Source organism: Xiphias gladius, chromosome 22 (genome assembly GCF_016859285.1).
Source record: "Xiphias gladius isolate SHS-SW01 ecotype Sanya breed wild chromosome 22, ASM1685928v1, whole genome shotgun sequence".
Lineage (NCBI taxonomy): Eukaryota > Metazoa > Chordata > Actinopteri > Istiophoriformes > Xiphiidae > Xiphias > Xiphias gladius.
The window spans coordinates 22,479,529-22,507,405 of record NC_053421.1 but is presented as its reverse complement, the minus strand read 5'-3'; the positions used below and the strand labels follow the sequence as shown (position 1 = coordinate 22,507,405).

General features: G+C 39.5%; 1 protein-coding gene across 2 annotated transcripts in view; it reads left to right on the top strand.

Moving 5' to 3' along the window:
- LOC120784214 (mannosyl-oligosaccharide 1,2-alpha-mannosidase IA) overlaps positions 1-27,577 on the top strand; it is a 184,612-nt gene extending 157,035 nt beyond the window's left edge. Inside the window, exons 5-12 of one of the 2 annotated variants that reach the window (XM_040117807.1) lie at positions 5,827-5,921; positions 10,616-10,739; positions 10,909-11,002; positions 12,847-12,962; positions 16,532-16,751; positions 21,506-21,678; positions 24,300-24,415; positions 26,167-27,577. In XM_040117807.1, coding sequence (XP_039973741.1) covers positions 5,827-5,921; positions 10,616-10,739; positions 10,909-11,002; positions 12,847-12,962; positions 16,532-16,751; positions 21,506-21,678; positions 24,300-24,415; positions 26,167-26,308 — 1,080 coding nt within the window. In that variant the 3' untranslated portion in view covers positions 26,309-27,577. Of the gene's footprint in view, positions 1-5,826; positions 5,922-10,612; positions 10,740-10,908; positions 11,003-12,846; positions 12,963-16,531; positions 16,752-21,505; positions 21,679-24,299; positions 24,416-26,166 lie in introns of both variants that reach the window. The other variant, XM_040117805.1, reaches the window with a different exon arrangement.
- Positions 27,578-27,877: the final 300 nt, after the last annotated feature.

Genomic DNA, 27,877 nt, shown 5'->3' with positions numbered 1-27,877 from the left:
TTTCCTTCAAACTGCAGAGATGTTTTCCATGACACTGCTGCTTACCGCCCATTTCTCATCTTCAGCAGATCAGGTTTCCTGCCTGCTTTGTCTCCTTCAACTCCGCAATGTGTAGATAGAGGGGGTGATAGCAGGTGTAAAAGATAGGGTTTTGTTCTCACATTAAAAGCTCACATTTATCCTCAGAATCAGTGACACTGTGAATCAGGGATCCATGGAGCTGATGAAGATCTTCACTGGCTGCTAAAGCACATCAGCAACTAGTCAGACAGTTGCTCATTTTATTGCCACATTACATTTTCACCATGCCCATCACCTGTATAATTAGACCTGAGTATTTGTGCCAAATGTGAAGAAGGAAGGGAAGGCACGTGAGACAGTTTGTCTTGTATGATTAAGACAACCTGTGATTCATCTTTAAGGATAAGTAGGGTTATATTCTGTTTTTTTCTTACTGTCACCAAATCCTATGGAAAAGACCGAAACTAACAAAGAATCGATCCTACTGAAAAGTATTGTTTCTGTAGCCAAAGCCTGATACATCTTATGTACCATAGATATCCATTGTTGTCCAAAAACTATTAAAAACACATAATAGAGCCACACCGGTGCACTGGGTGGCATGTTCCTTTATTAAGATGAACACTGTAGTTTATTTTACGACGATACCACACACAGCATCCTGCTGCCTTATACACTCGCTAGCACACCAAATCTACGGCTGGTTCCCAATAAGTACAATATTTATGACTGTTTAGGTAACGTTTGAAGATGTTCCAGTAAACTGGTTGTATTATACACTCAGTCACCAGTTTATCCTGCACACCTGGCTAAAACTAATGCAGTCTAATAAAACAGTCCTGTGATAAATTGTACCTTCGTGAGGGTAAAAGGTTCAGTTTTTGTTGAAACTGATTTAGGGAGGTGTGGATTCAACTGTATGATCATTGTGGAGGTTGCAGTTTGTGGTGCTGTTGAACTATATTGTGTTATACTGACGATTGTTTCGATTATATGGTCCGCCCTCATTTATATCAATGAGGGTAGGCTAAATACCGGAAACACCTGTCTCTAATAAACTGGCAAGTGAGTGTGTGAAACACGCTGATGGCAACAACACGATACAACCGATACAATTTACCATACAATTAAGAGAGACTGTGCTTCATTTGAAGTTAAAGTCACAGTCACATGTCCTCAACTTTTAACAAACCATAATCTGCTTGTATTTCTGGTGTTTTCAAGTGTATTTTACATTAATGCTTTTGCAACAGAGTTGCATATAGTGTACGGTTCACCTGGTGTTTGTTAGGTTCGATAAATCCAGGCCGTGGTGTGACGTTGTTTCATTATATTTCAGCTCCAGCGGTAGTATTTTACCAAAAGTTTGGGGCACCATCATAATAATATAGTGTACTGCGATTTTTTTTTTCCAGCCACAATAATTGTAGTGTGAAAATTGGATGCCGCCACATGACACCCAGTGACACTGCAACCCACAGTGACAGTTTTATGGCATTATTTAGCCATTTTTTTATAAATGGAAATATATCTTGGTACTCTTAAAAGATTTACATGTTCAGTAAGAAAAAACAGGCTGGGAGCTGAGAGCATAGACAGGGTAACTGAGTTGGAAAGTATAGTAGTAAAATGTTGGTTTTGGTCTTTTTCATAGGATTTGTTGACATTAGGAAAAATAAAGAATATCACCAGCCTTAACCTTAGTTCACAAGACGAATATGCTCCTCAAAATACACAATGCGTTTTGTTTTGTTTTTTCGAGTTGTTGCATTTAGCCTTTGACAACTGTATTTCACACCGACAATCGTAGACATGGAGAGCTAAAAATGTTAATATTCAGCTGGTATGGAAGAGTGCATAGGCCCATTTCCTCATGTCACTTGTTCCTCGAGGCGAGGACTGAGATGTTTTACTGGTAAACAGAAGTGGCAGACCAAGAAAAGGTTTCTCAAAATGTTTCTCCACTGGGATCTGATGATGTTTGCTTTGGGAGAGATGACTGCATGCCTGATTCAGGTCCTCAGCAGTTAAGAGCCGCTAGAAAAAGCCGCTTGTGTCCAGCCTCCTATCAATTCCTCTACAGGGAATTCCAAATGAATGGGAAGAAAGCGACCTGTTGGCTGTCACAACAGATCAATGTTGCTCATTGCTGAGTTCCACCATGCTGCCATTCTTATGAGACAGGCAGAGAAAGTCAGAAAAAAATTCAAATAGCCAACACAACCGATCTTAGAATTTACTGATAGCTATGCATGGCTGCGTGGATGGGTAGGTGGTGCAAAGTGTAATTACAGTAGCACTTTAGCAATGAAGTTCACATGTTGGAGGAGGCTGTCATTGTGGCACAAGACCAGCAGCATGACAATGAGGACAGATTTATGAACACGGCCCTTAATTTAGCTTGTGTGCTGTGTAAAGTAAATCACAGAGCAGATGCCAGCCAAAGGGGTTTTACTATAATTAATCAAGTAATTTATAAACAAGCAAACAAGAATAAATTAGTGCAATATAATCTGCTGCCTCTGCTTCGTGCTTGTCTGTTACTTAATGTAGAAGTGTGTGTTTAGGTGTTGCCTGTTGACAAATAATGTAGTTTTGTGTGTGTGTGTGTGTGTGTGTGTGTGTGTGTGTGTGTGTGTGTGTGTGTGTGTGTGTGTGTGTGTGTGTGTGTGTGTGTGTGTGTGTGTGTTTACTGTCCGTTTTTTTTAAATGTGCATGATTACACATACCAAAGTACATTTCTGTAGTGAAATTCAAAATGATGCAAGCACAGCATCCAAATGAGAGCCAATTTGTGTTTGTGTGTGTGTGTGTGTGTGTGTGTGTGTGTGTGTGTGTGTGTGTGTGTGTGTGTGTGTGTGTGTGTGTGTGTGTGTGTGTGTGTGTGCGTGCCTGTGGGCTTCTGGTTTATTCGAGCAGCAGTGGTGGTAGAAAGGACATATGAGGAGAAATGAGACCACTCGGAGGATCATTAGTGCTCTCTTTGATAGAATAGAGAGGCGGAAGACTCGAGAGGGAGTGTAACACAAACGTGCACGCACGCACACACACACACACACACACCAGAGTTAACAAGTGAATGTGTAATGCCACCCTGGTCCCATCCCACTACTTTGACTCAGTGTGTAGCTAATGTACTGAGAGCTCCTCATAGACACACACAAAAAAAAAACCGTATCATATTACCTTTTTCCCGAAATTTTTAAGATTTTTCCTTTTTTGGATAAAGAAAAAGTCAAGCTTCTCAAATGTGTCACTGCTGTCTCAATACAAAGCACTGATACAAGGACTTGGCCTAAATAAAATGCAGAGGATAATATATTCTCGATTAGTCATTTGGTCTATAAAAATATCAGAAACCAGTGAACTGCATCTCGAGTATCCTAGAGCCAAATGTGATCTCATTAAATGTCTTTAATTTTTGTCTGACCAACAGTAAAAACTCATTGATATTCAATTTCTTATAATGTTAAGAAAATTCTCATATTTATCCATCAAATGCTTGGTATTTTGGCCTGGAAAGTGACTAATGATTAATCGATCATAAAATTTGTTTATTAATTTTCTGTAATTCTGTAATTGTTGCAGCTATAATCTAGGATCTATTCGCAAAATAATGATTTAAATAAGATCGTATTTGATCAAAAAGAATGAGTGAACAAGACCAAGCATTCCATGCCAGCTTTTGGGGCCTGACGACTTTGATACTTGGTGCTGGGTAAACATTTAAGTCCTTCCTCAAAAAGTGCTGAGGTCCAGCCCTAAATGTCAACAGTTTGGATATTTTTGGATACAACAAAGTATCCAACGTACTACTCTGTGTGTGAAGCACTCCTCATGCACAGCAGCAACTATCTTCTGACAGCGTCTGTAGGAGTATATTGTTAACAGCCCTGTATGAAACACAACGAAGGGCAGGCTCTTGCTATTTGGAAACTTGCAGTTCCCAATTCAATAGTTACTCTGTTCATTTATTCAATCATCCGTGTGTTCGTTTATTTATTTTTAACCCTAACAGCGAGAGAGTCTGTGATACAGTGTTTTTGCGTAAAGCTGCAACGATCCCACGGGGGGTCGTCTGAACAGCAATATTATTCATGAGTGGTCCATGCAAAGGCTCATGGGTAGGTTTTAAGAGGACGCTGAGGCTACGGGCTGTGAAATTGGCACGTTAAGCACAGGAGTGGTTGTGTAGGACTTGTGAAGAGTGTATATATTCGACACGTACTCTTTGTAACATGCATGTATGGTTGATGTGTTTATAGTACAAAACAATGAGGAAAAAGGGCGTCTTAAGAAATTATTTTCCCCAAATGCAGGAAAGGACACATCCCTATGAATGTTCTCCAGAGGTTTCCAAATTGCGAGCCAAATATGCTGTGCGAGGTGAAAGAGTACGGGTGCGTGCAGGTGTTCTAAAAACAGCTGGGAACTTAACTAGTCAACAGTTTGAGCAGCAGCCATGACAGACAGCTCGTGGAGAAAATGAGGGTACTTTAAAACTGCTAGCAGCCAACTGCTGCCATCCGCGGCAAAATTGTGCTCTTTCTCTGATTCATAACTTGGTCAAGCCTGAACGCACAAGAAATACACACATTTTTAGATTCAGTGTGACATATACTTTCGGGAAGATACAGCTGTCTCGGATGTCCATCTCAAATGAATTTCCATAAGAAGTCTTGGAAATCACAGAAAAAAAGACGCTCCTTATAACTGCAGAACTTGCCTGAGAATCATCATGTTTTTAAGTTTTCTTATGCATCGAAGAAATTCAGTGATAGTTGTCTTTACATGAACGGGTACATTGCGAACAGGATGTGCTAATGGCTAATTTGGCATACTTTTAATGATGCAAATTATGCTAAAATGTAAAACAAATACAGGCTAAAACAACAGTTGCAGCCCACAGCACAACTCACTGAATCCAACATTATACTTTCTCTTTAAATCCTCCCAAGCATTTTTGGAACTATAGTTCCAAAACTTGGAGCATGATTATCTACCCAGAGGGTCAGATTTAGAAAAAAAAAAAAAAAACTCTTATGAATTCTAACAATAAATGTAAAGTAATACTTGTTCACTTTGCTTAAGCAAGTCATTATTTTTTAGACTACTTGTAGAGTGATAACAATCTTCATAGCAAAGGACTGGTTTTCTATCTCTGACTGCAATTTATTTTCTCCATTTTCTCTTCATCTTCTTCCATTTTTCTGCTGAGTCACTGCTCCACACTGCTGCCACGCTCACCAACTCCCTCCTCCTGACTGCGCTTTTTGTCTTTGTCCAGACCATGCCTGTGTCTTCTCAATCACAGTATCTGCTCTCTCTTGTCTCCAAGGCTTTCTGTCGCTTGTGTGACCCTGGTATCTTACTTCACTGCCCCCCTCCCCGAAGCATTGTTCCCACTGGCTAAAGAACATTTGGTGACTGATAGTCCAGCTCGTAAGATGATACATTAACTTTGCCTCAGCCTCAGAGAGTGGGGTCGATGGAGATGGGAAGGAAGTGTGGTTTGTAAATGGACTGTTGCAGATTGCATTGATACGATCGCTTTTATTCCTGTTGGAGTTCTGTTGTATTAAGCCTTACTGGGAGGAAATGTGTGCAGGGCTTTTGAATCCCAGTCTTGTCAAAGCGATTTTTTTTTTTTTTTTTTTTCTGAGCTTGGGTGAGATGACAGGCAGTTTTTCTCTTTGTAAAATACATATTTCTAATTATTTACGTAGCGCAGTCAAGTTTTAAGGGTATTTTTTTGTCTGTTTAACAGGTTTTACAAGTTGCCTTTTTTCTGTGTTTTCTTTCCAGATGTTCAAGAAAAAAGCAGTGGAGCTGGGAGAGAAGCTGTTGCCTGCCTTCAACACGCCAACAGGAATACCCCGAGGAGTCATCAACCTGGGGAGGTGAGTCTCAGCGCCAGCCTTCACCTCCAACTCTCCTTCCCCATCCCTGGTAAAAGATGATGTCAGGTTGGCTGGCATTAATCGGAGCACAAAAGTTGTTGGGTTTTTTTTTTCATCTTAGCAACCAGAGCGAGAAGTTGATTCAAAAACTGTGAGCCAAGTTTGACATGCAAGCTGTCAACAAGTAGGAAAAATGCTAATATCGTAATGCTCAGTTAAATTACGGGCAACAACACTGAATTTCAGCTTTTAGTTATTTCAATGCCTCAGGACAGCTCTGCATGTGAATATAAACTTCTATGTGTTCTAAAGAAGCCAGACAGAAGAAAGTAGATTCAAATCTGTGATGTAGTAACAAAATTCAGCTCCACATGAATTTTCCGAAATGAAAGTAAACAACCAAAAGTGAATTTAAAAAAAGGAGTCTACACAAACGGGGCCAAAATCGTCTGTTTATTGACAGTGTAGCAGCTGCAGGCCAAGCTTTATAATGACGATGACATTTGGATGAGAGTTAAAATGTGTTTATAAACCCTTTGGAAGATCATATGAGTAATATTTACACGTTTTTAAATGAGTTGTGTTGTGTGTTTTTAATCTGTTCCAAACCATTACGTTTCTAATCTAAAATCTCTATTGACACGATCTTGTTAATGCCACGGTCATGCAACACAAGTGCAAGCCATCTTCAGTCTCAGAGCAATTCGACTGTGAATGTGTGCTTAGGTTTGGCTTTGACCCTTATTTAAGCAAGAGTGGGGATAACAAATGAGCCTCTTGTTTTTCAATTTAACAATTTTACAGAGAGACTGGGATGAGAGTTGAAAAAGATTGCAGGAAAAATAACTGACAAACTGATGAATGCTGATAACAGCACGGTGTCGGTGACTGTGACAGTCAAATTATCATCGCTAGCCTACGTGCCCGCAGACCGATTTGACGTCTGTTTTGCCTAGCCAATACACAGTCCAATGTATGAGCGACAGAGTAAAAAAAGTATACATAATGATTCAGTTTGATTAAGTATCCCGTGAGACTACATCATAACTATTATACCCATACAACCATGTTTGATTATAGGAAGTTATTTACCCAAATTTTACTTCAAACTCCTTATGTCTGATTTTTAAGATTATGGTAAATCCTATCTCTTCCTTTCATTTCCTAATTTTATAAGATACTTTCTGGTGCATCTGTGATCCACCTGCTACCAGTTAACCCACTAGCCAAACTGGACAGCTGCTGCCAGATTTAATTACCTTATTCTACCGTCAATTCCTGCTACATCTCCAGCCTGGGTCTGTGGTACAGATGGGCAGGAGGAACCATGTGTGGTCACGTGGAGTGTATGGAGTGCCACATAAAACAAGCCCATCCACGCACACGCACACACGCACACGCACACACGCACACACACACACACACACACACACACGTCCATTTAGTCAGCAAGTACTGTGCACACAGTGGAGTTTAGGTCTGCTGCACAGCCTGTGGCTCTGACATAGGGTGTGGTAAGTCTTTTCTTGCAAGACAAAGGTGATGAGCTGCATTACTGGTGTTTGTCTTTTCCTGTATGTTTGGTGCCATATGTAATTGTGTGTATGTTTTACACACAACAACCTGCCATAGGTCTACAGATAAAAATTTAACTCCATGGTACTTGTATATTACACCAAAAGACAACATTCAGCTGGGAGTTCAGATCTCACTGCACATCAGATCCAAGTTTTTCTTTTTCTTTTTTTTTTTTAAAGTGCTGAAATGATTAGTTCATTAATAGTTTAAATACATTTTCCAGCAATGAATGTAAAACATTCTGTAGTTCCTGCCTCTCAATTGTGAGGATTTTAAGCTTTTAAGCTTGAATATCTTAAAGGTATGGACTGCTGGTTTGACAAACAATTTGAAGATGTTGCCTTGGGCTTTGAGAATTTATGATGGGCATTTTTTAGTGTTTTCTACGAAAATAATAAGTTGATTACTGGTACTGAAAATAATTGTTTGTTGCGGCCTTACCCTTTTTTTTTTTTTTTTTTACTTGAAATAACTGGGTTTCTTTGGAGCAAATGACGGCTTTTGTATCAACCTCTTAATTTGTTCCGCACGGTCGGCTCATTACAGAAACACCTTTTCCCTTTGTGGGAGTAAACAAACTGTTTATAGAGTGGCAATAATAATGCCTTACAAATAAACAAAATAAAATTAAAGTTACAGTATGTTACCTGACAGGCTTTCCTATGGCCAAAAAGCCCATAGGTGGTTCTGACAGCACTTCAAACCTAAATGATATACAGATATAGGTTTTACCATCGTTCATATGGAAATATTATTCACTTAAATATTATTTTTGATTACATATACTGCAAGGTTACACATTTATAATGAAGTGTGTGTTTAGTCCTAGTAAATGTCAGACTAAAATTATTTTTGCGCCTCTTTTTTAAAATGCGCAAAACGCCAATTTCCCTCAGCACATTATGCATGATGTTTGATAATGATTTTTGCTTTTTTTCATCATTTTCTATGCCTGATTTTATTTCTGATAGCTGTGGAAGAGCGTGAGAACAGGATGAAAAGATTAATGAACGAGTGCCAGTAGTGTTGTTGCTTTCCAGGCAGCGGTGCAAACACACCATCCATGGTCCTGGACCTCCGCTTTGATACTCAGATTGATTCTTCTTAAAGGAGGAATCGAATGTGGCTCGAGACAGAGCTACTAATGCTGTAGGCCCCTAAACTTTTAATGGATGCATTCGCCAGATCGGTAAACTCTTTAATTCACCTCTGCCCTCGCACACCAGTCATCTGCCCCACCCCACCCCACCTTCTTCCCTTCTTACAAATCCATGAAACGATATGTAAAGTCACTCTAGTAGTACACATCCAAGTGTGTCTGCTATGATGCATTAAGAAGAGTCTGAGTACAAAAAGCCAAGAGGACCATCAGGCACTGAGTAGGTTATTTTCTTTGACCTCGTTCAGCTGCAGCATATTCTGAATGTGATGCGCAGTGTAATACCTGAGGGTCACTTCTAAAAGAGACTGTGGAAGAACCGAAAGGGGTATTGCACTAGTTGGCTGGAGCTTAGAAGTAATACTGCTGCAGATATATCAGGATCCCATGAAGCTGGAATTGCCTGTAAAACTATAAACTCACTAGAACATCACGTCAAAACAGGATGAAATTCAGAAGATTGTGCTGTACTTAGATGAAGAATTCAGATCTGCTGACTGTATTCATTGGCCACCGGTACTTTTATTTTTGAAAATGTCAGAACATACAAGTTGTCACACAGGATTACACACAGCGAGAGAAGGAACGAGAGACCAGAGACCAACTTGTTTTTTGCATAATCATCCAATTTCTCGACTTCTACTATAGTAACTCTCATTTCAGAATTAAATAACCTCAGTATTCTTGTCTGCTGGTAGATTTTCAGCCCAATGGACAATAACAACAAAAAAAACGATAGTGGCTGTAATAAATCTGTTGTTCATTTTACATTTGAAAGCAGGAACTATCTACTGTTCACAGTAGTAAGTCACATAAACATGGAAACAAAGAAACACATAGTTCAGCTGTGATATACTTTGACTACCAAACTTGTTGAAAATCAACATGTTTTTTCAGGTTCCCTTTTTGTCCACCTTTATTGGAAATTAATAAACTTCTGCTTATTTGCTGAGTGTGTTGCTTACGGTATGAAAACAAACACTGGGTCAATTACAGCAGCAACGTGATAAAACCTGAGCAATTCTCAATATGTCTCCTGCCTCTACATGCAATACTCTGCTACCTTCATGATTTTCTTTTCGTAATTGCTTTGTATATACAGTAATCTGATGAAAGTGTTTGTACTTGAGTTCTGCACAGGCCTAAACCGAGACCCAAACCCAGCCTTTACCCACGGCTTTCATTCCCTGCCGGACTGAACGCGCCTGGTACTGCCACATTTGAGATCTGAACCCAACCAGAGACTGAGCCTCTTTTTTTTTGTTATTTGTTTCTTAAAAGAAAAAGTTGTACGCTTGCTTTGGCTTTTTCACAAACAAAAAAAATAACTAATGTGTCAACAAGCCAATAAGCCATAGGTTTAGTGGCAGTGTACACATTGCAGTCGACTACAAGCATGTAACACTATAGCATCTCAAGATAATAACTGATCTGCCTTACCAGTGACCTTGTCCCAATCAAAATGTCTCCCCCAGCTGAATTTGACACCAGTCCAAACATAATCCAGAGCAGAACTTTGTACCTGCATGATCACAATCCTGTTAAAGAGTAGGAGGTCCTTATTTCGTTTCACAACAAGGTCATAATGTTTCTGCTACGCAGTGGCCTTCCCCAAATCATTGGGGATTTTAAAAAAGCTCCAATTAGCTTACTAGGCTATGATGTCTCTCTTTCCTCTTCCTAGTGGAAATTGCATATCATAAAACACATGAAACGCATCGACTCAGGCGATTGAGAGAGAATTTTTTTATTATTTTATTATAAGTTACATTTTAGAATAATCCAACCCAAACCCAACCTGAGCTCAATGCTTTACGCAAAGAAATGACCCGAACTTGATGGCTCCCCCGACAATGGATCCAGCTGGTTTGCCTGACTCTAGTTTGTACCTTTATATGCCTCTATGTGATATCTGTGGTACTTAGTCTACCTGTTTTGGATGTTGTCTCTGCTGCAGTGGAACCAGTTGGAGCTGGGGCTGGGCCTCAGCCGGGAGCAGCATCCTGGCTGAATTCGGGACCCTTCACCTTGAATTCGTCCATCTGACCGAGCTTTCCAGCAATCCCATCTACACAGAGAAGGTTCGATATATGGATCACATTTCCAATTTTGAAAATGTGGGGGGATCTGTTTAAGATGAGCCCAGATTTCAAACTAGCACAATTTCCCTGTAAGATGCTTTTCAGTAAGTTGAATGTATGATACCATGACAGTGCTATGATATTCATTTGTACTGGGGTATCTCTGCAGGTGATGAACATCAGGAAACTTCTGAACAGGATTGAAAAACCCCACGGCCTGTATCCCAACTTCCTCAGTCCTGTCAGTGGCAACTGGGTCCAACGTAAGTGCTGTAATTACTGTACACAGGACATTCATACTGGTTCAACGTTTGTGATGTTATATCTGTAAGGTTATGAGTACATTTGGGTTATAGAGAAATGTGTTAAGCTGTTTCATTTGTAATGAAGGACAAGGTCAGGGGCTTAACTACATTATCAGAAAAAGCTTACATTTTAGATGTGACCTTGATGACACATCCATTTCAGAAATGCCCTGGTAAGGTCATTCATGTCACCTACTGAGTATTACAGTAATTGTGGGTCAAGATTAAAAGAGTATGAGTTCACTGAATGTCATTCACATCCTTACCCTATTCCTCGGCTTTCACACAAATAACAGACCTTGAGGCACCTCACTTGTCAAAGCTCTTTTAAGCTGCTCATATGTGTCATCTAGCCATCCGTCTATTTCCTTTCATTTTTAATATCAGGCTCATAGCAATGGCTATGTAACTCCCATTGCTCTGGGTTATTAAAATGATATTGAATTCAGCTACTTCAGGAAATTGGATCTTTCTGATTTACCTGAAAAGAGGTGAAAAAAAAAAAAAAAAAAAATCGGGGATAAGAAAGTTGGGACTGAAAAAGTGGTAATCTGGATGATTACAGAGGCTATTGCTGTGGGTGAGCTTGTAGAGAAGCAAAACTGGATGTATTTACTGCCACAAAGAGAAAAGAAGCTTTGGACTTGGAGCTCTCCCCTCATCTGTCTGTGTCAAGGACAAACACAGCAGCACTGTGATAACCTTGTGGTGGAGTCAGCAAAGGTGTGTGTGCACGCAGTGAGTATGAGTGGATAGATGAAGGCTCATGCACGCGGCCACTACGATATCATATTCATCTTTATGAATCTGAATCTGGATTTAAGAACAGCCAGGAGGAAAATCAGTAGTCACTTCTTTCAGTTTCCGCTCACAAGACTCAAGTATGTTACATAATTTAGGTTTTAACTTTTAAATAAACAATTTTATACCGTAAGTGAACAGGGAGCATGTGGGTTCAGAGTACATGATCATGCACACCATGAATGAACTAGAAAATCCAAGAGTGGTGACAAAAGTTACACACTACTGTCAGAATGGAGCTGTATACTTTAAATGGTCTGACAAAAGACACAAAAGCTTCGGCAACACTGTGATTTACGAAAGCCAAAAAGGAGTCAGTCAGATATGGTGGCCTGTAAGACTTTATTTGTGACTGGATTAACGTGGTTTCTGAAGGGTTCATCAAGTTAAAATTTAACAATTTTCGAGACCATTGTAAAACCACGAAGGAAGCATTTTAATACTTGTTTCACAATCTTACTGGCCAAAGTATGAAAGTACGATGGAAAACCAGTAGGGGCGATATGACCTAGAATGTTTTACTGCTATATCTTTTTTTTTTTCAGTACTTCCCAGCAGGATATAATAATTCCTGATGATATAATTAATTAAAGTAATGCAACCTGGCCCCGATAAGTAACATAAAATGGATGGATGGATGGATGGATGGATGGCTTAACCAATGAAACATTATAAATTAATTTAAGTTCTTTTATGTTTTGTGGTAAAACCAACTCTTGCACATTAAGGGACGATGAACTTCTTAGCTACTGTGGGTAGCAGTAGTGACATTGCAAGTGGTCTTATGGTGCTGACTGAAACTCCAACAACTGCAGTCAGATACAAAAAAATCATTTTATAAATAAAATTATTGATTACGGCCAGCAAGAGTATTTAAGATTTTCTAGAGGAACCTGGATTCAGTGCTTTTTAAGACTTGCAGATACCCTGAATAGAGACCTGTGTGTAACCCTGCTGATTATTGTCATACCACCCTGTTTCCCTCCTATACCCCTTCTTAGACCATGTTTCCATCGGTGGCCTCGGGGATAGTTTCTATGAGTACCTGATCAAATCGTATCTGATGTCAGACAAGACAGATGACGATGCAAAGAAGATGTACTACAGCGCACTGGAGGTATGGAAATTTTAATCTTACGTTGTACACAAAGACATGGGTCCACTCAGGCAAAGCTCAGTGAGATAAAATAAAAATAATTAAAAAAGTAAATTGCAAAAGCCTTTGCTCAAACGACGTATACAAAGTGCTTCACACCCAAGACAACTAAAAGACAAAGTTTTACAAAAAACCACAAGAGGACACAAAGTACATAGCTTAAATTTTTAGGGGGTAAGGTAGTTAGGGGGCAATATCTGAAGCCCTTTTCAGACATTGAACACGAAACATTGCTGGCTTCACTGATCTGTTAAACTAAGGAGCACAAGGGGAATGTTGAGTTAAAAGTAATAAACTCAAAGAAGAAGAGAAGAGTGTTGTCTGTCCTCACACAGGCTGCATCAGAGATGGATCTGAAAACTTATTTTACTAATAAAACCTTTACTGATGCACAAGACATGGATTTAATGTCTTTTGTCTGCATATTTAACCTAGTGCTGCTGTGGCCTTGACGCTTAAATGAAGACATTCAGCTCAGACTTGTGCCATGTTGGAAGAAAGATTTCCACCATGACTTCTAAAATTAAAATGCCTCGGGAGGGTATTTAGACATTAGACCAACAATTTAACTACCATCACATTTATGCAACAAGGTTTGTGTCTGGAGGGGGGTTAACTTAAAACAATTAGACTAATGGAGTAATACTGCAAAGAGAAGTATCCCTTTATCACTCAAAACCAGTGCTTTTATGCATAGATGTAAAAGTGTTTCTCTCTCCTATTGAAATTCAGTGGAGCTTATTCAGAATTGCGTGTAGAGATGTAATGGACGCTTTTATTCAAAGTCCCATACCATGAATATATATAATATAAGTATCATTGCAACAGATGTTCTGAGTGGTCATAGGGGGAAGGAAGAAAGATAATATCAAGAAGGTAGGGTTCCTGGTACTGCATAATGTGATTAGAGCTGTGTTTAGATGGCAACTGACTTGTGTATTCATATACCGTAATGCAAAATGTGTGCCCTCCCACTCTCTACAGAAAAATGTCTGAAGATGAACCCACTGCACGGCATGCGCATGCATAAAAATACATCAAAAGCTGTCTGTTTTCCTCTTTAATGGAGATAATGTCAGAAGTAAAGTACATTCCCTCTGGCTACAATTACAATATCACAGACAATAACTTAAGATTGCCATTTTCATCAGCCGGTCAAGCCAGAGGCAGAACTACTAATTACAGACTCCCTTTCTCCCCTGTGACTTGGTATTTAAATGGCCAAGGACCCCCGTGCTATCAGATTAAGTTATGTACTACATGTTTATAAAGAGATCTAAGGTGAAGGAGCAGCACAACTCATTATATTTGGCATTCAAATAAAAGCAGATTACTAATTAAAACACAATGTTGAATGAGAGAACATTTTCTAATTATGCTATGCCATCATTACTGCTAAAAACAGCTAGTTAGTGGGAAAGTCATCACTCAGCCCTAAAGGAATTTTTTTTTATCAGAACATGGTAAATATAAGCTTTCATATTATACACATTATTTTGTTTTGTCTTCTGTTATTGCAGACTGCATCTTTATGAACCCTTATTTAGAATGAAAGGTTTATCATACAGCACACAGCAGTGGTAGGAGGGAACTACTGAAAACAGAAGTACATGCTTCAATACTGGTTTTCACTGTCATGATGTAATTTGGAGTTAAAATGTCCCACTCTTGTTGTATCATTCTAAAAAAAAAAAAAGGCTCAGTTCATTTCCTCATTCCTGAAAGAGCTGTTAAAAAAGAAGAAAAATTAATAAATGATTGGACCTGAAATTCAAGAGGGAGCTTATACTTTTTAATTATCAGCACTTTGTGGGGTGTTGCTGCAGAATATCATAAACCTGCATTGAAATGCAAAATGAGCAGCAAGCCAGACAGAATGGGTGAGACGGACATGACAGAAAGACAGAATCTGTAAAAGAATCTGTAAAAGAGAAAAATTCAGTAGTAATTCAGAATTCAGAAATCATCTCATGAGATGTCCTTCAGTATTCTGTCTTTTAAAACATAGAGCACTGGTAAGAAACAGCTAAAAAAAGAGGCAGAAATGTGCAAAACCGAAATTTGAAGATTTCTTGGAAAAAGGAAGAAAGATTTTTAAAAGAAAGAAATCTCATAGATCAACTAACTTTGCACTTGCCATGTCCATTGTAGAGATTCCGGCAATACTAATTCAGCAAAACAACGAATATCAGGGGAAGCAAAAGACTCCTAAAGCTTAAATAAATCAGTCATTTCAAATACTTGTCTCCAAGTCTGACCAAAAGAAAACAGAAATTAGCCATGAGTGCCAAGTTTTTATGATTTATTGTCACAACAGCCATATTTATGAGAGTAATGCCATGTTCGCATCATATTGTTTTAACCGTAATAATGAGCGACCAAGTGGGAAAAACCGTAAACCGAAAAACTGTAATTCCGCGTCAGAGATATCAGGAATTTCTGACAGCAACAATATCTCCCACTTTGTGAAAAGAGCTACTGAAATATCAAATGACTTTTGGCAGAATCTCTGCAAATGCACTACCGCTGGCACTTACATCAAAATAAAATCCAATATAAACGCTAATTAAATAATAGCTCATTTTGTAGGAGCCATACAGTTTATTTGTATCTTGTTTCAATGGGTAACAAGCTGCCACAAATGTGTAACACAACAATAGTAGATAATTTAGGCTGTTTATCTGCTGCGTTTTTCCTGTTTTTCTGATTCTCCCAATATTGTGTGAATGCAAAGACCAAGGTTGAAAACACAGCGGAATTTCCCTTGAACGGTTTTGTACTGGACCACTTTCTCACAGGATATCAGATGGATTTCCTTGGAGGTCTGACTTCCTTTAGTGCAGAGCAGAGCATGTGTTATACAAAACATAGATAATTTAACATATAAATGAAGATGTTTACAGTGCGGCAGCAGCTGGGCTCATCCCTAACGTTTGTGACAATTGCTCACAAACAAAGGCCTTAAGATTACACATGGTGTTTAGATATCCCTAATGGGAATTTGAGAAGTTGCATGTTCCTGCCTGAATGCTAAAGCCTGGTTCTTAATTTAGCGTTGTCAGATCCAAACTAGTTTGGGAGGTTGCATCTCATAGTCTTACCTCATGTGTTAACTGGCTTCACTGCATTGTAGCACAAAGTGCAAGAGGGCACTGAAACACACCTGCAAGTGGTTCTTCTCAGATCTCAGGCAGCAATTAACTAAAACACAAGAATGAAAAACAAAACAATCTCTTTGAGTGCTGTACGTGCAGGTGATTAAAATCTTTTCCCTCTCTTTCCCCTTTTAATATGTTTGGGTACATGAAAGCCTGGGCACATTAGTAAGCATGAATTTGAACTGCACAGTTTGGCTGCCGAAATTTGAATCTTCAAGTACCGAATTGAAAGCTGCTAAGGATAGACCACGGGCAAAAAACAGGTTCTTCATGGTTTCCTTTGATGACATTTACACAAAGGAGTCACAATTACACCACACACAGTATGTCAGTGATTAAAAAAGTATTCTCTGACTGTGTGTGTTGCTGCAGGCAATTGAAGCGAACCTGGTACAGAAGTCACCTGGTGGTCTCACCTACTTGGCTGAGTGGAGAGGTGGGATCCTGGATCACAAGATGGGCCACCTGGCCTGCTTCTCTGGGGGAATGATCGGCATTGGGGCTGATGATGGAGCTCCGGAGAAGAGGCAACACTACCTGGACCTGGCCGCCGAGATCACGCACACATGCCACGAGAGCTACACGCGCTCAGGTGAGTGGAAAACTCGGGGATGCTGAAGATGGGCATTTAGAGCATGTCTTGAGAGGCTCAGCAGCACTTAAGTTACTTAAGTTCATGCTTGAGTAGGGCAGTGGGTAAGTGACTGCTCCTGCCACCACAGAGAAGGTGACCGTAAAGAGACTGACAGAGCCGGTAAAAACTTTATGGATTTTCTGACGGTCCACCGGCCCACCGATGCAGTGGCCCATCGGGATTTGTCCCGGTGTTTACGATGGCCAGTTGCAGCTATGGCTGGTTTTGTTGTACCAAGGCGGTGCGCCCGCCGAGTACACCGTGTCTACACACTGTCTCTGTCTTGTAAAGGAGTCTAGGAGAACAGCATATTGTAATTTAAAATGGCCTAAGGTATTTTAATTTTGCCCCAACTCAAAAGGAGAATCGTTCATGGTGGTTTCACCTCAACAGAGAGATGACGGGCCTAATAAGGAGCAGTGAAGGAGGCAGACTGATAATCATAGTTTGTTGTAATTTAGGAAGAGGGATGAAAAGGGAAATAGAGTACAGAAGAGCAAACATTGTCATAAAAATTGAGTACAGATGCAAAAATTACGGTGGTTCCAACCTGTGAATGAAGGAGAGAAATGGTTACAATCACAGACTGAAGATATACCCAGGAGAAAATTGCAAGAAAGAGGGTGAAAAAAGGTGAATATATGAGCAAGCCTTCCTACATTTTCTGCGAAGACTCGTGTTTGATGTATTCTCTCCCCTGGCATCTGTCTCGACCCTGAAAATAATTTCCTCTGCTAATTTCAAGCTTTTATTGCCCCACTCCACTGTCGGATTGGCCCAGGATTCATCCTCAAGTTTCCTTTACCTTCACTTCTACAGTAAGCTAATGTGACTCATCACATAACAGGTTCCTTGACATGCTTGGATTACTTTTGGTGTGCAGGCCCAAAAGGCATCTCTGGCTTTCTCTGTCATAGTCATACACCAGGTTTCTCTTCACCCATTAAAGGGACTGGATGGTGCTCAGCAGAGCCCGGATTAGCTGTCTGCAGGAGAGAGAGGGAGAAGTGAGATTTGCTTTTCTATATATGTAAAGTGGCTGCTATTTAACTTTGTCTTAAATACCGATACCATAAAGACTCTCTTTTTTGATGCTGCTCTGGCGCCATCTTCACAGCAGGACCGATGCAGGCTTGAACCAAGTGCAGGAACCTGCGGATCTCGTGGGAAGCAGCAGGAAAAGGGAACGCTTACTGGTTTTAGGGAAGATGTGGTAGAAGACTTTTAATGCCTAGCTGTGTGAATTGTTACTACTGAGATGTACTCTATGACCTGATGTACAGTAGAGCAACTTGAGGGACTGAGTGCATGCATCACTTCAGGTTGTCACTTCTTATTCTAGATTTGGTGTGTGATCATTGATGTTCAGCAGGGAAATAACAGAATACAGTCACGTACAGAACACTCCTGTGCGGAGGCAAAAATAAATGTGGGGAGGGCTGTTAGCATAAGTTGTGGGAGCAAGCATGGTTTACTAGCGACAGCGTTTTATCAACAACTTTTAAGATAAATTCTCAAATAGTGGTCAGGGCCTTTATTTACCTCAGTGGAAAGGGGAGAACCAGCCCTGTTTTTGGAACAGGCTTATATTAGAGACAGAGCTTTATTTCTAATTTCCTCAGTTCTCTCATGGATAAATTCACTATAATTTCAATTTCCACAGCACTAATTCATCAGTAGTTAGAGTCACGTCAGACGTTCAACAAAATATTTTCCCCCACTTTTTCTGCACAAAAGGTACATCTACATATTCCCTTCTTTTGTCCAAAAAAAAACAAAAGGCGGGGCAAAAAAAACGTACTTTTCTCCCATATTTGCACCTCTGTAACGTTGGTTCAGTATATTTTATACTCATTCTGACTTCCTGTAAGATGTAAAGTGTTAGCTGTCATAAAAACACCAGGGTTATGACTGTAATCAGTCATCAATCAATCTGTCATCGACAGTAGCCTTATTATTTAGGTACATTATTTTTAGGCTTTTGCACAAAAATGGGGTTGTCTGGTAACATGTTAAATGGCTGTCTAAGGATTTTCAAGCTATTATCCTTTTTTTATGTATATAATTTCCTCTGTTTGAGCTTGATGAGATTGACATTTATGTAAAATTCCTGTTAATAAATCCAGTTTGGCAAGAAGATAATACAGTTGAGACCAAAATTAATTTTTGTGTAAAAGGTTACCATTCAATTCCCAAAGTATGTTAAACAAATCCTGAGACTAATGACCTAATTGTGTTTGGTGCACGAGTGTTATTCATCTGATGAACTTGCAGAAAAATCAATCGTGTTGCCTGTGCTCTGAGTTACTGATGATTCTCTGCTAGAAGTAGCCTTAGCATTCCAGTCACAAGTGTCAACAGCCCGCCAGGAAAAAGAGTGGGGAGTCTAGAGGTGGGTATAGTGGTTTAAGAATGAAGATATCCTTTGTGTGTTTAATTTGAACTTTGGAGGAAAGATGTTCTTCAAGAAGATGCCAAATAAATGGTGTTTTCAATGGGAGAGGAGAGACTTGGAGCAGCTGAGTCACTGCTGTGTCATGGTCATTTGTTGTGCTGGTGGAGTTTGTGCTGAATTTATCAAGACCAAAGGTTAAACATGGATGAAGTTTTGAGTCCCCCAGCAAACTGCATCAACAACTAATTAAAAAAAAAGAAGAAGTAAAAAAGGCGGGCAAAAAAACGTACTTTTCTCCCATATTTGCACCTCTGTAACGTTGGTTCAGTATATTTTATACTCATTCTGACTTCCTGTAAGATGTAAAGTGTTAGCTGTCATAAAAACACCAGGGTTATGACTGTAATCAGTCATCAATCAATCTGTCATCGACAGTAGCCTTTTTATTTAGGTACATTATTTTTAGGCTTTTGCACAAAAATGGGGTTGTCTGGTAACATGTTAAATGGCTGTCTAAGGATTTTCAAGCTATTATCCTTTTTTTATGTATATAATTTCCTCTGTTTGAGCTTGATGAGATTGACATTTATGTAAAATTCCTGTTAATAAATCCAGTCTGGCAAGAAGATAATACAGTTGAGACCAAAATTAATTTTTGTGTAAAAGGTTACCATTCAATTCCCAAAGTATGTTAAACAAATCCTGAGACTAATGACCTAATTGTGTTTGGTGCACGAGTGTTATTCATCTGATGAACTTGCAGAAAAATCAATCGTGTTGCCTGTGCTCTGAGTTACTGATGATTCTCTGCTAGAAGTAGCCTTAGCATTCCAGTCACAAGTGTCAACAGCCCGCCAGGAAAAAGAGTGTGGAGTCTAGAGGTGGGTATAGTGGTTTAAGAATGAAGATATCCTTTGTGTGTTTAATTTGAACTTTGGAGGAAAGATGTTCTTCAAGAAGATGCCAAATAAATGGTGTTTTCAATTGGAGAGGAGAGACTTGGAGCAGCTGAGTCACTGCTGTGTCATGGTCATTTGTTGTGCTGGTGGAGTTTGTGCTGAATTTATCAAGACCAAAGGTTAAACATGGATGAAGTTTTGAGTCCCCCAGCAAACTGCATCAACAACTAATTTAAAAAAAAAGAAAAAAAATTCAGGTTTGAAAATAGGTAATAGAAATTAATAATAACGATATCTGTATTTATTTAGCACTTTTTAAAAACAAAGTTATTCGCAAAAAGACAAACGCAAGAGCTGTATAGTGCAAGAGAATATACATAAAAACAAATTTAATAAGACCGAATTAAAAGAAAAACTGCAATAATGGGTTTTTAGGAGACATTTAAACTAAGACAAAATGCTAGCTTAACTGATCTCCAGCAGGTCGTCCCAGAGTTTAGGAGCTCAGAATGGTTTTAGCAAGTCAGAATATATAACAAAGGAAATAATTAGAACATAATAAAACAAAAGTCCAAGGAATTTTTTGAGAATTTACTGCAGGGAAATCTATGGGCTGCATATTATATTTCTACTACTGTTACTTATTTCTGCTCTGTAGAAACAATTAAACATAAATAAAAATAAAATAGCTAATAATTTACCCTACAACTGATCTTTTCAGCCACTTTAAACTAACAGGTCGTCTTGTTTTCCCTCATTTACAGTGATATGTGTATAGTAAAGTCTGTGGGTTCATCTGGAACAGAAACCATTTATTGCTTACATGTCTCATTGTCTTGCGTGCACATGCTCACTCTCACACTTATGTCTCATTTATCCGACTGGATGCAGCGACTCAGAAATCTTCACTGACCTCAAAGCACCTGCCTCCCCCAAACACGGTCTAATATTCCAAGCAACCAGTGGTGATATGTCCAAGAAAAAGAAAAGCCTAACCAAAGCAAGCATGGTAGGCAGAAATAAAAGAATGATATTGCGTGCCATTATACAAGTTCCACTCTTAAGAGTGTTTGTAAGTTTAAGTCCTGACCTTGGCAAGAATAGGTTTCTTTGTGCCGATCATGAATAGGATCTCTTTGCCATGAAGAATAAGGAGAGTGAGGGGAAAAAAGAGAAGTCCACTGACCATCTGGACAGGTGGGGAGGTCTTAATTGTGTAAAGTAACAGTAATTTAATGGCTTCTAAACGCTTATATGTTCCTTCACTTGTAAACAAGAAAGGAAAGAACATTCAATGTGCTTTGAAGGATTGCACATTTGGAAACTCACAGCAGATCTGTTGAATAAGTGCTCCTGTCTGCTGGCTGACAAAGATTTATTTATTTGTCCTCTCCTCTTTCATTTCTGCCTCCCGTCAGCCACCAAACTGGGACCCGAGGCGTTCAGATTCGACAGCGGAGCTGAGGCCACAGCGACCAGGCTGAGCGACAGATATTACATCCTACGGCCAGAGGTCATCGAGAGCTACATGTACATGTGGAGACTCACCCACGACCCCAAGTACAGAGAGTGGGGTTGGGAGGCCGTTGAGGTAAGATACAGAATACACTACAAACATTTCCTTTATTGGACTGAATATTAGAAGACCTTGATTATAAGATGGGCCCCCTTTCCCTTTTTTGGAAAAAAAAACAAAACTTAAAAACAGACTAGTCCTTCTTGGAAAGTTTCCCTACAATACTTTTAGTCCATTACTATACTATTAGATAAGTTATTCTTCATCTGTGAAGCCTTTTCTCTCATGAAAGTGCAAATGCATGTTCAAATTAAAGGAAGAGTTTGACATTTTGGGATATGTTCTTATCCACTTTCTTGCCAAGAGTTAGAGGTGAAGACTGATACCACTCACTCACCCATTGTTAAATGTGAAACTACAGCCAGAGGTCGCTTAGCGGAAACAGCTAGCACGGCTCTGTCTAAAGGTAACAATCAGACCGATCTGCCTACCAGCACCTCTAAAGCTTGCTAATTAACACGTTATATCTCATGTGTTGGATCTGTACAAAAGGCCCAAGTGTAAAATCAACAATTCAGGAGGTTATATGCTGGACTATTTCTTGCCTCTGAGCAAGTCGACTCAGTTTTATTCATATAGCCAAATGTCACAAATCACAAATTGGCCTCAGGGAGCTTTACAATCTGTTCAGCATCCACCAACACCATATGTCCTTAGACTCTCAAATCGGATTAGGGAAAGTCCACAAAAAACACTTTTAATAGTTACGGGGGGAAAAAAAAAACGGGGGAAAAAATCTAAGAAACCTCACCTCAGGAAGCGCAACAGAGGAGGGATCTCTCTTGCAATACAGATGGACAGACATGCAAAACATGTCATGTACAGAATGGAGTAATGGATGATTAAAAATATAGACAGACTGTAAATATACTGTATATGAAGAATATGAAAGGGCTAGCTCTTGCTCATTTGCCAAACAACCAGTGGAGACTCCAAGAAGTTACTGGTCAAGCACAATAAACCCCTATGAAATGGCAAATTGTTTTATTAATTCTTCAATTTTTGTACTCATTAATGCAGCAAGATATGACACCTTATAAGTGATTAATAAGTGAGCCTTTGAAGTGCTTTTAGGCTAATTTTTGTGGCCTTTGGACAGAGCCAGGCTACCTGTTTCCCCTTGATTTCCAGTCTTTGTGCTAAGCTAAGCGGTAGGCAGACATCTAACTCTCAGCGAGAAGGCGAATAAGCGTAATTTGCAAAAATGTCAAAATTTAGGCTAATTCTTAATCCTATTAATCAGTCACATACTCTCCTGTCAAGTAATCTTGGAAGCCGTCAGAATGATTTTCACTAGCTGCATTTACCCTCCTCATCGTGGTATTCTGCGACAGACGATTCAGTCCTTGGTCCATTTCTGCAGGAAAGACAATCGAGAGACGCTTTTGCCTTGTTTTCATTCATCAGGAATTTGTTTCTTCGGTTTCCAGAGCCGTCAGAAACTCCTGAAGGTTAAATTTGAATGACCACTTCCGAAAACACAGCATAAACAGACTTGAAGAAACTCACTAGCCTGGCAACATTAAGCCTAAGGACAACTTATAATGCAACAGTGGTCGGTACTTGCTCCATTTAAAGAGAACATCTGCTGTTTTGCATATTTCAATGTCTAGACTTCAAATATAAGACAGATTCCACTTTTTCAAACGTAATAACTAGAAATAAATATTGTCTTATATTCAGGTTAACACGGTACAAAAATATTTTCATGTTATATTTAAGTTGGAGAGACAGTACAGTATTATTTTGTATCCTATAATTATCACTTAGGAGTGGCTTAGACTCTGACTTTTATAAATTGTACTCACCTATTATGTCAAGCCCCTTCAACACCCTTAATTACCCGCTACCAGCTTCCCTGATATTGTGTGGCACTATACATTAGCTTGTAGATCAAGCAACTCCACTAGCAGGAGGTGAAGGTTTTGTAGGGAACACCATTATTAACGTTGCAATAGACAGGACATTAGCTGCAGTAAACTGTAGAAGGCCGGCGTGATAGCTTTAGCATTAAATTAGTGCGCACAGAAGTGGAGAGATCGGGCTGACGAGTTTGACAGGCCTTTAATCATCGGGCGCAAAGGTTGAAAGCAGTGTACAATGCTTCCCTTCATGAACATCAAGCATTAACACGTCGGGGTCTTTGTTAATTAGCACATATAAGCCATCCCTTTGTAGCAGGGGTAATAATGTGCTAATCCGCTTGGCTAGCTCAGCCACTCTCCATTAGCCTTGTCAGATTTAGCATTGCTTGGGCTTCAATTGTGCAGCTAAAGGGGCTTGACCTGCTCCATCATTTACAGTATCTTTGGGTGTACATGGACACACTGTTGCTGGGTAAATTATTTTCGCTTTCTGCACCACAGTGTTTGAGAGGAATGGTCTTTCACTAATATGGCCTGCGATTTCTTCTGTGCACATTGTAAAATATTTGGCTCTGTCACAGTGCATAAGTGAAAAGGCCACTCTGTGAGGGCTGATTAAATATAGATGAAGAAATGAATGATTATTCATTCAATTTGCACAATCAAGCTCGCAACTGCGAGAAGTTGTCTTTTACCTTGTCCGGAAATAAATGTTTCTGAAGATACGTGTGCACATTTAAACCTGCCCCCCACATCTCTATTTCTTGTCAGGCCCTCGAGGAGCACTGCAGAGTGGAGGCTGGCTTCTCTGGGATCCGGGACGTTTACACCATGACAGTCAGCCACGATAACATGCAGCAGAGCTTCTTCCTCTCAGAGACACTCAAGTAAGTCCTATTTCCTCTCCACGTCTGCCTTGCTAACGGAGAATGTGGCAAGTGACATTTTACATTTTGTATTCATAAACCCTCATAGATATAGAAAGTAATATAAAGTCCAATACTGTACGCTGACTGAGCGTCTTTGCCTCTTACGTGTTCCATCCATGAAGTGTACTCCTGATGCGAGACACAGACACAATCTCTACATCGGTGCTCAGAAGTCATCTGAGGTGATTCCTGTCACTGTTGAAATGTGATTTTTTTTTTCCTCCTTTCACTTGTAAAAGAAACATGGATGGATCATTTAGTCTCCCTGTTGATGTATAGCTGCGTTTAGGGATCTTTCTTTTCATCCCACTACTCTGCTACCACAGCGATACTCTCTTTGTCTGAAGTCTGTCTCATCATGCAGATTGCAAACCTAGGCGTTGAAATCTGGTTTCTTTTCTACATAAAATTTAAGAAATCGGATTACTGCAGAAAGCTGACCGTAAACCGGTCACTTAAAGTAATAGTTTTGGAAAATACATTTACGCCTTTTCTCTTTCTTGTTGAGAATTAGATGGGAAGATCGATACCCATGCCATGTCTGTGCAGTAACAAAAACTGCGAAATCTGCCTACGGGCCACCTAAAAAGCTCACTAATTAATTCCCTGTATCTCATTCGTTTGATTCGCACAAAAATTAAAGTGGTAAAAATGACAGGGCTGTTTCTTGGCTGTGCTCGGTGACTTCCTGGAGTTCTGCCATCGCAGTGAGGTGGGAGCTACTTCACCCGGCCAAGAAATTATCCAAAACAGAAAAAGTTGAGGTTTTGCAGGGGGTTAACAGAATAAACAAACAACATATAACGTGTTAATCAATGAGCGTCAGAGGTGCTCGTACATGGATTTTGTTACCAATTTCCCCCTTTTTCTAGCCTTTTTGATGAGTTAACCAGCTGCTGGCTGCAGCTCCATATTTACTGTACAGACATGAGAGAGTGGTCAATCTTCTCATCTAAGTGAATAAGCGTATCTTCAAAAATGTCAAAGCATTAGGGCCTGGCAGTTTTATTCAAAACTCAAACTTTCATTCAAACCTAGAAAAGTAATTATATATTTGTTCTATAATGACCTGATCAAATTCAAAATTTACAGTCTATAAGTGCAAACAGACTGTTTGAATTAGTTTGCCTTGTGTTCCAGCAGAGGTGCTTGAGCCGTTGCATATCCTATTGACCTATCTGCAAACTAGGCAAATAAATAAAAATGGAGGACGCTAGAAGCATAGAGTCAAAGTTCTACACAACATAAGGCTGTTTGTCGACCTTGTAAAACGCAGCTGCCTCACTCTACAACGACAACAAGTCTAAGGATTCATCTTCTAGCCTGCCACTCAAGCGGGGCAGCGGAGGCCCCAGAAATGAGGTAGTGTATAATGTAGTGAGATTTATATGGAGGATGTGTTGCCCATTGGCATTTTTCTGCGGAGGGGTTCCAGGTTATTGACAGAACTTGCGCTAAAATTCTAAATCATACCAGAGTCTCAAGACACCACACAGGAAAATAAAGAGAGAATAAATAAGCAGGAGAGGCATTACACTATATGGGCTATGTTCATGTTAAGTTGAACTTAACTTTTTGAAAAAGTGAGAGCCCAAAGTACTCCTTTAAGTTCATGTAAACACATTGAATGCCTAGAAATCGAAAGCAGAAGTAAATTATTCAATGAGCCTAGAGTTCAATTCAACAAAATGTTTTTCACGTTTGTTTAGGTATCTGTACCTGCTCTTCTCTGACGATGACCTTCTCCCACTGGAGGACTGGGTCTTCAACACAGAAGCCCACCCGCTGCCCACTATCCGTACGGGCTGCCTGCAGGACAAAGCCACACAGGATAAGACAGTCTCTGAATAGGACTGAACACCACCCAATAAACAGACAGTTACAGACACATCTGCACTGGTCATGTACACACACACACACACACACACACACACACACACACACCACACACACACACACACACCACGTCACACAAATACAAACAGCGATTCAATGCAGGTTCAGAGTCTTTTCAGGAGCGTGTTATGGACTCTCAATCTCAACTCTCTCAATTCCTTTCCAGTAAAGGATGTTGTCGTTTTATGCTGTGATTGTAGATCCTTTCGCCGGGGTTACTTCCTGCTGGCATTTCTTTTTTTGTGGACAATCAAGACAAACATGACTTTCATGAAAAGAGCACCTTTTTCTTTCCTTCTTTCCTCTGTGAGGAAAACCAGTATAACTTGCAGACCCAAATGTGTGGGAGGAGGCTAGATCTATGGGCCATATTGTTAGAAAGCGAGAGAAACATATAGGAAACCACTTGAGTTTTGCTCTTTGATTTCACTGTTTCGTTAATCTTGAGTGATGAATGATTTCCTCAGATCTTGTCATTGCATTTTCTCCTTTGTGAGTACACCCTTTGACCTAAGGTTTCTTTGCATTTCTATTTCCCTCTTTTCCAGTGATGTGTTTTTGCTGAGATTTGACAGAAAGTAACATTTACTATAAGGATTGAATTGCAATGAATATTGATTAATGTACAGACAAACACGAAATGTGAATTTCAAAAATCCACCTCCAAACTAATGTTGATGTCATGTTTCGTAATGAAACAAGCTTGAATTAATTTTTTCAAGTCAGGAAGTGTCAGGAAAGTGGCAGCGTCTCATGCATCCAGGGACCTTTTTTTCTTTTTCTTTTTTTTTCCAAATGATGTTGGGTTGTGTTCCACTGTCTGCTTGGGTTGCTTTTTGAACAGGACAATGCTTTCTCAGTCCTCTCAGCCTTTCAAATCAGAGTAACAAATGGAGTTCTGTGACTGTAATACAAGCATAAAAGGAAAAGGAACGCATTTGCCAGCTAGCTCCAAATGGGCTTTTCTGTTGTAGTTTTTCACCCTGCCTTTACATGTGAATCCATACAGCTGCCAATACTGATGTTAAAGGCTGTTAGACTGCAGAGACAAGTTTTCATATTCATCACTGCTGTCCTGCACAGTTGTAGAGCGAATGTGCTGTACATACCCCTTGTATGAGCTTGTCTTGACTTTATTTCTAAACTTCAGTGGTTATTTTTTTCTGGGTTCTCATTTAATTTGCTTCCCTCAGGTGTTTCAGGAAAAAAAAAAAAAAAAAAAAAGTTCTGATTTTAAGTCTAGTTATCGCTGATATTAATTATTGTTATTACTTATTCTTACTGTTCATTTAACTTTCATTGTTAAATATTTTCAAATACTGATATAAAGACCTGTGCAACTTTGTACATTTAAAACAATCGCAGTTGTTGTGTCCTTTTTATTGGCCTTATTTGTTTACTCTTTAACAAAATCTAAAAACACCAAAGTCCTACTCGCTGTAGCATTTGTGACTATTTGATTGGTTCAGCAGGTGGCTACAGAAACATTTGAAGGAAACAACCAGCAGTGACTAAAAAAAAAAA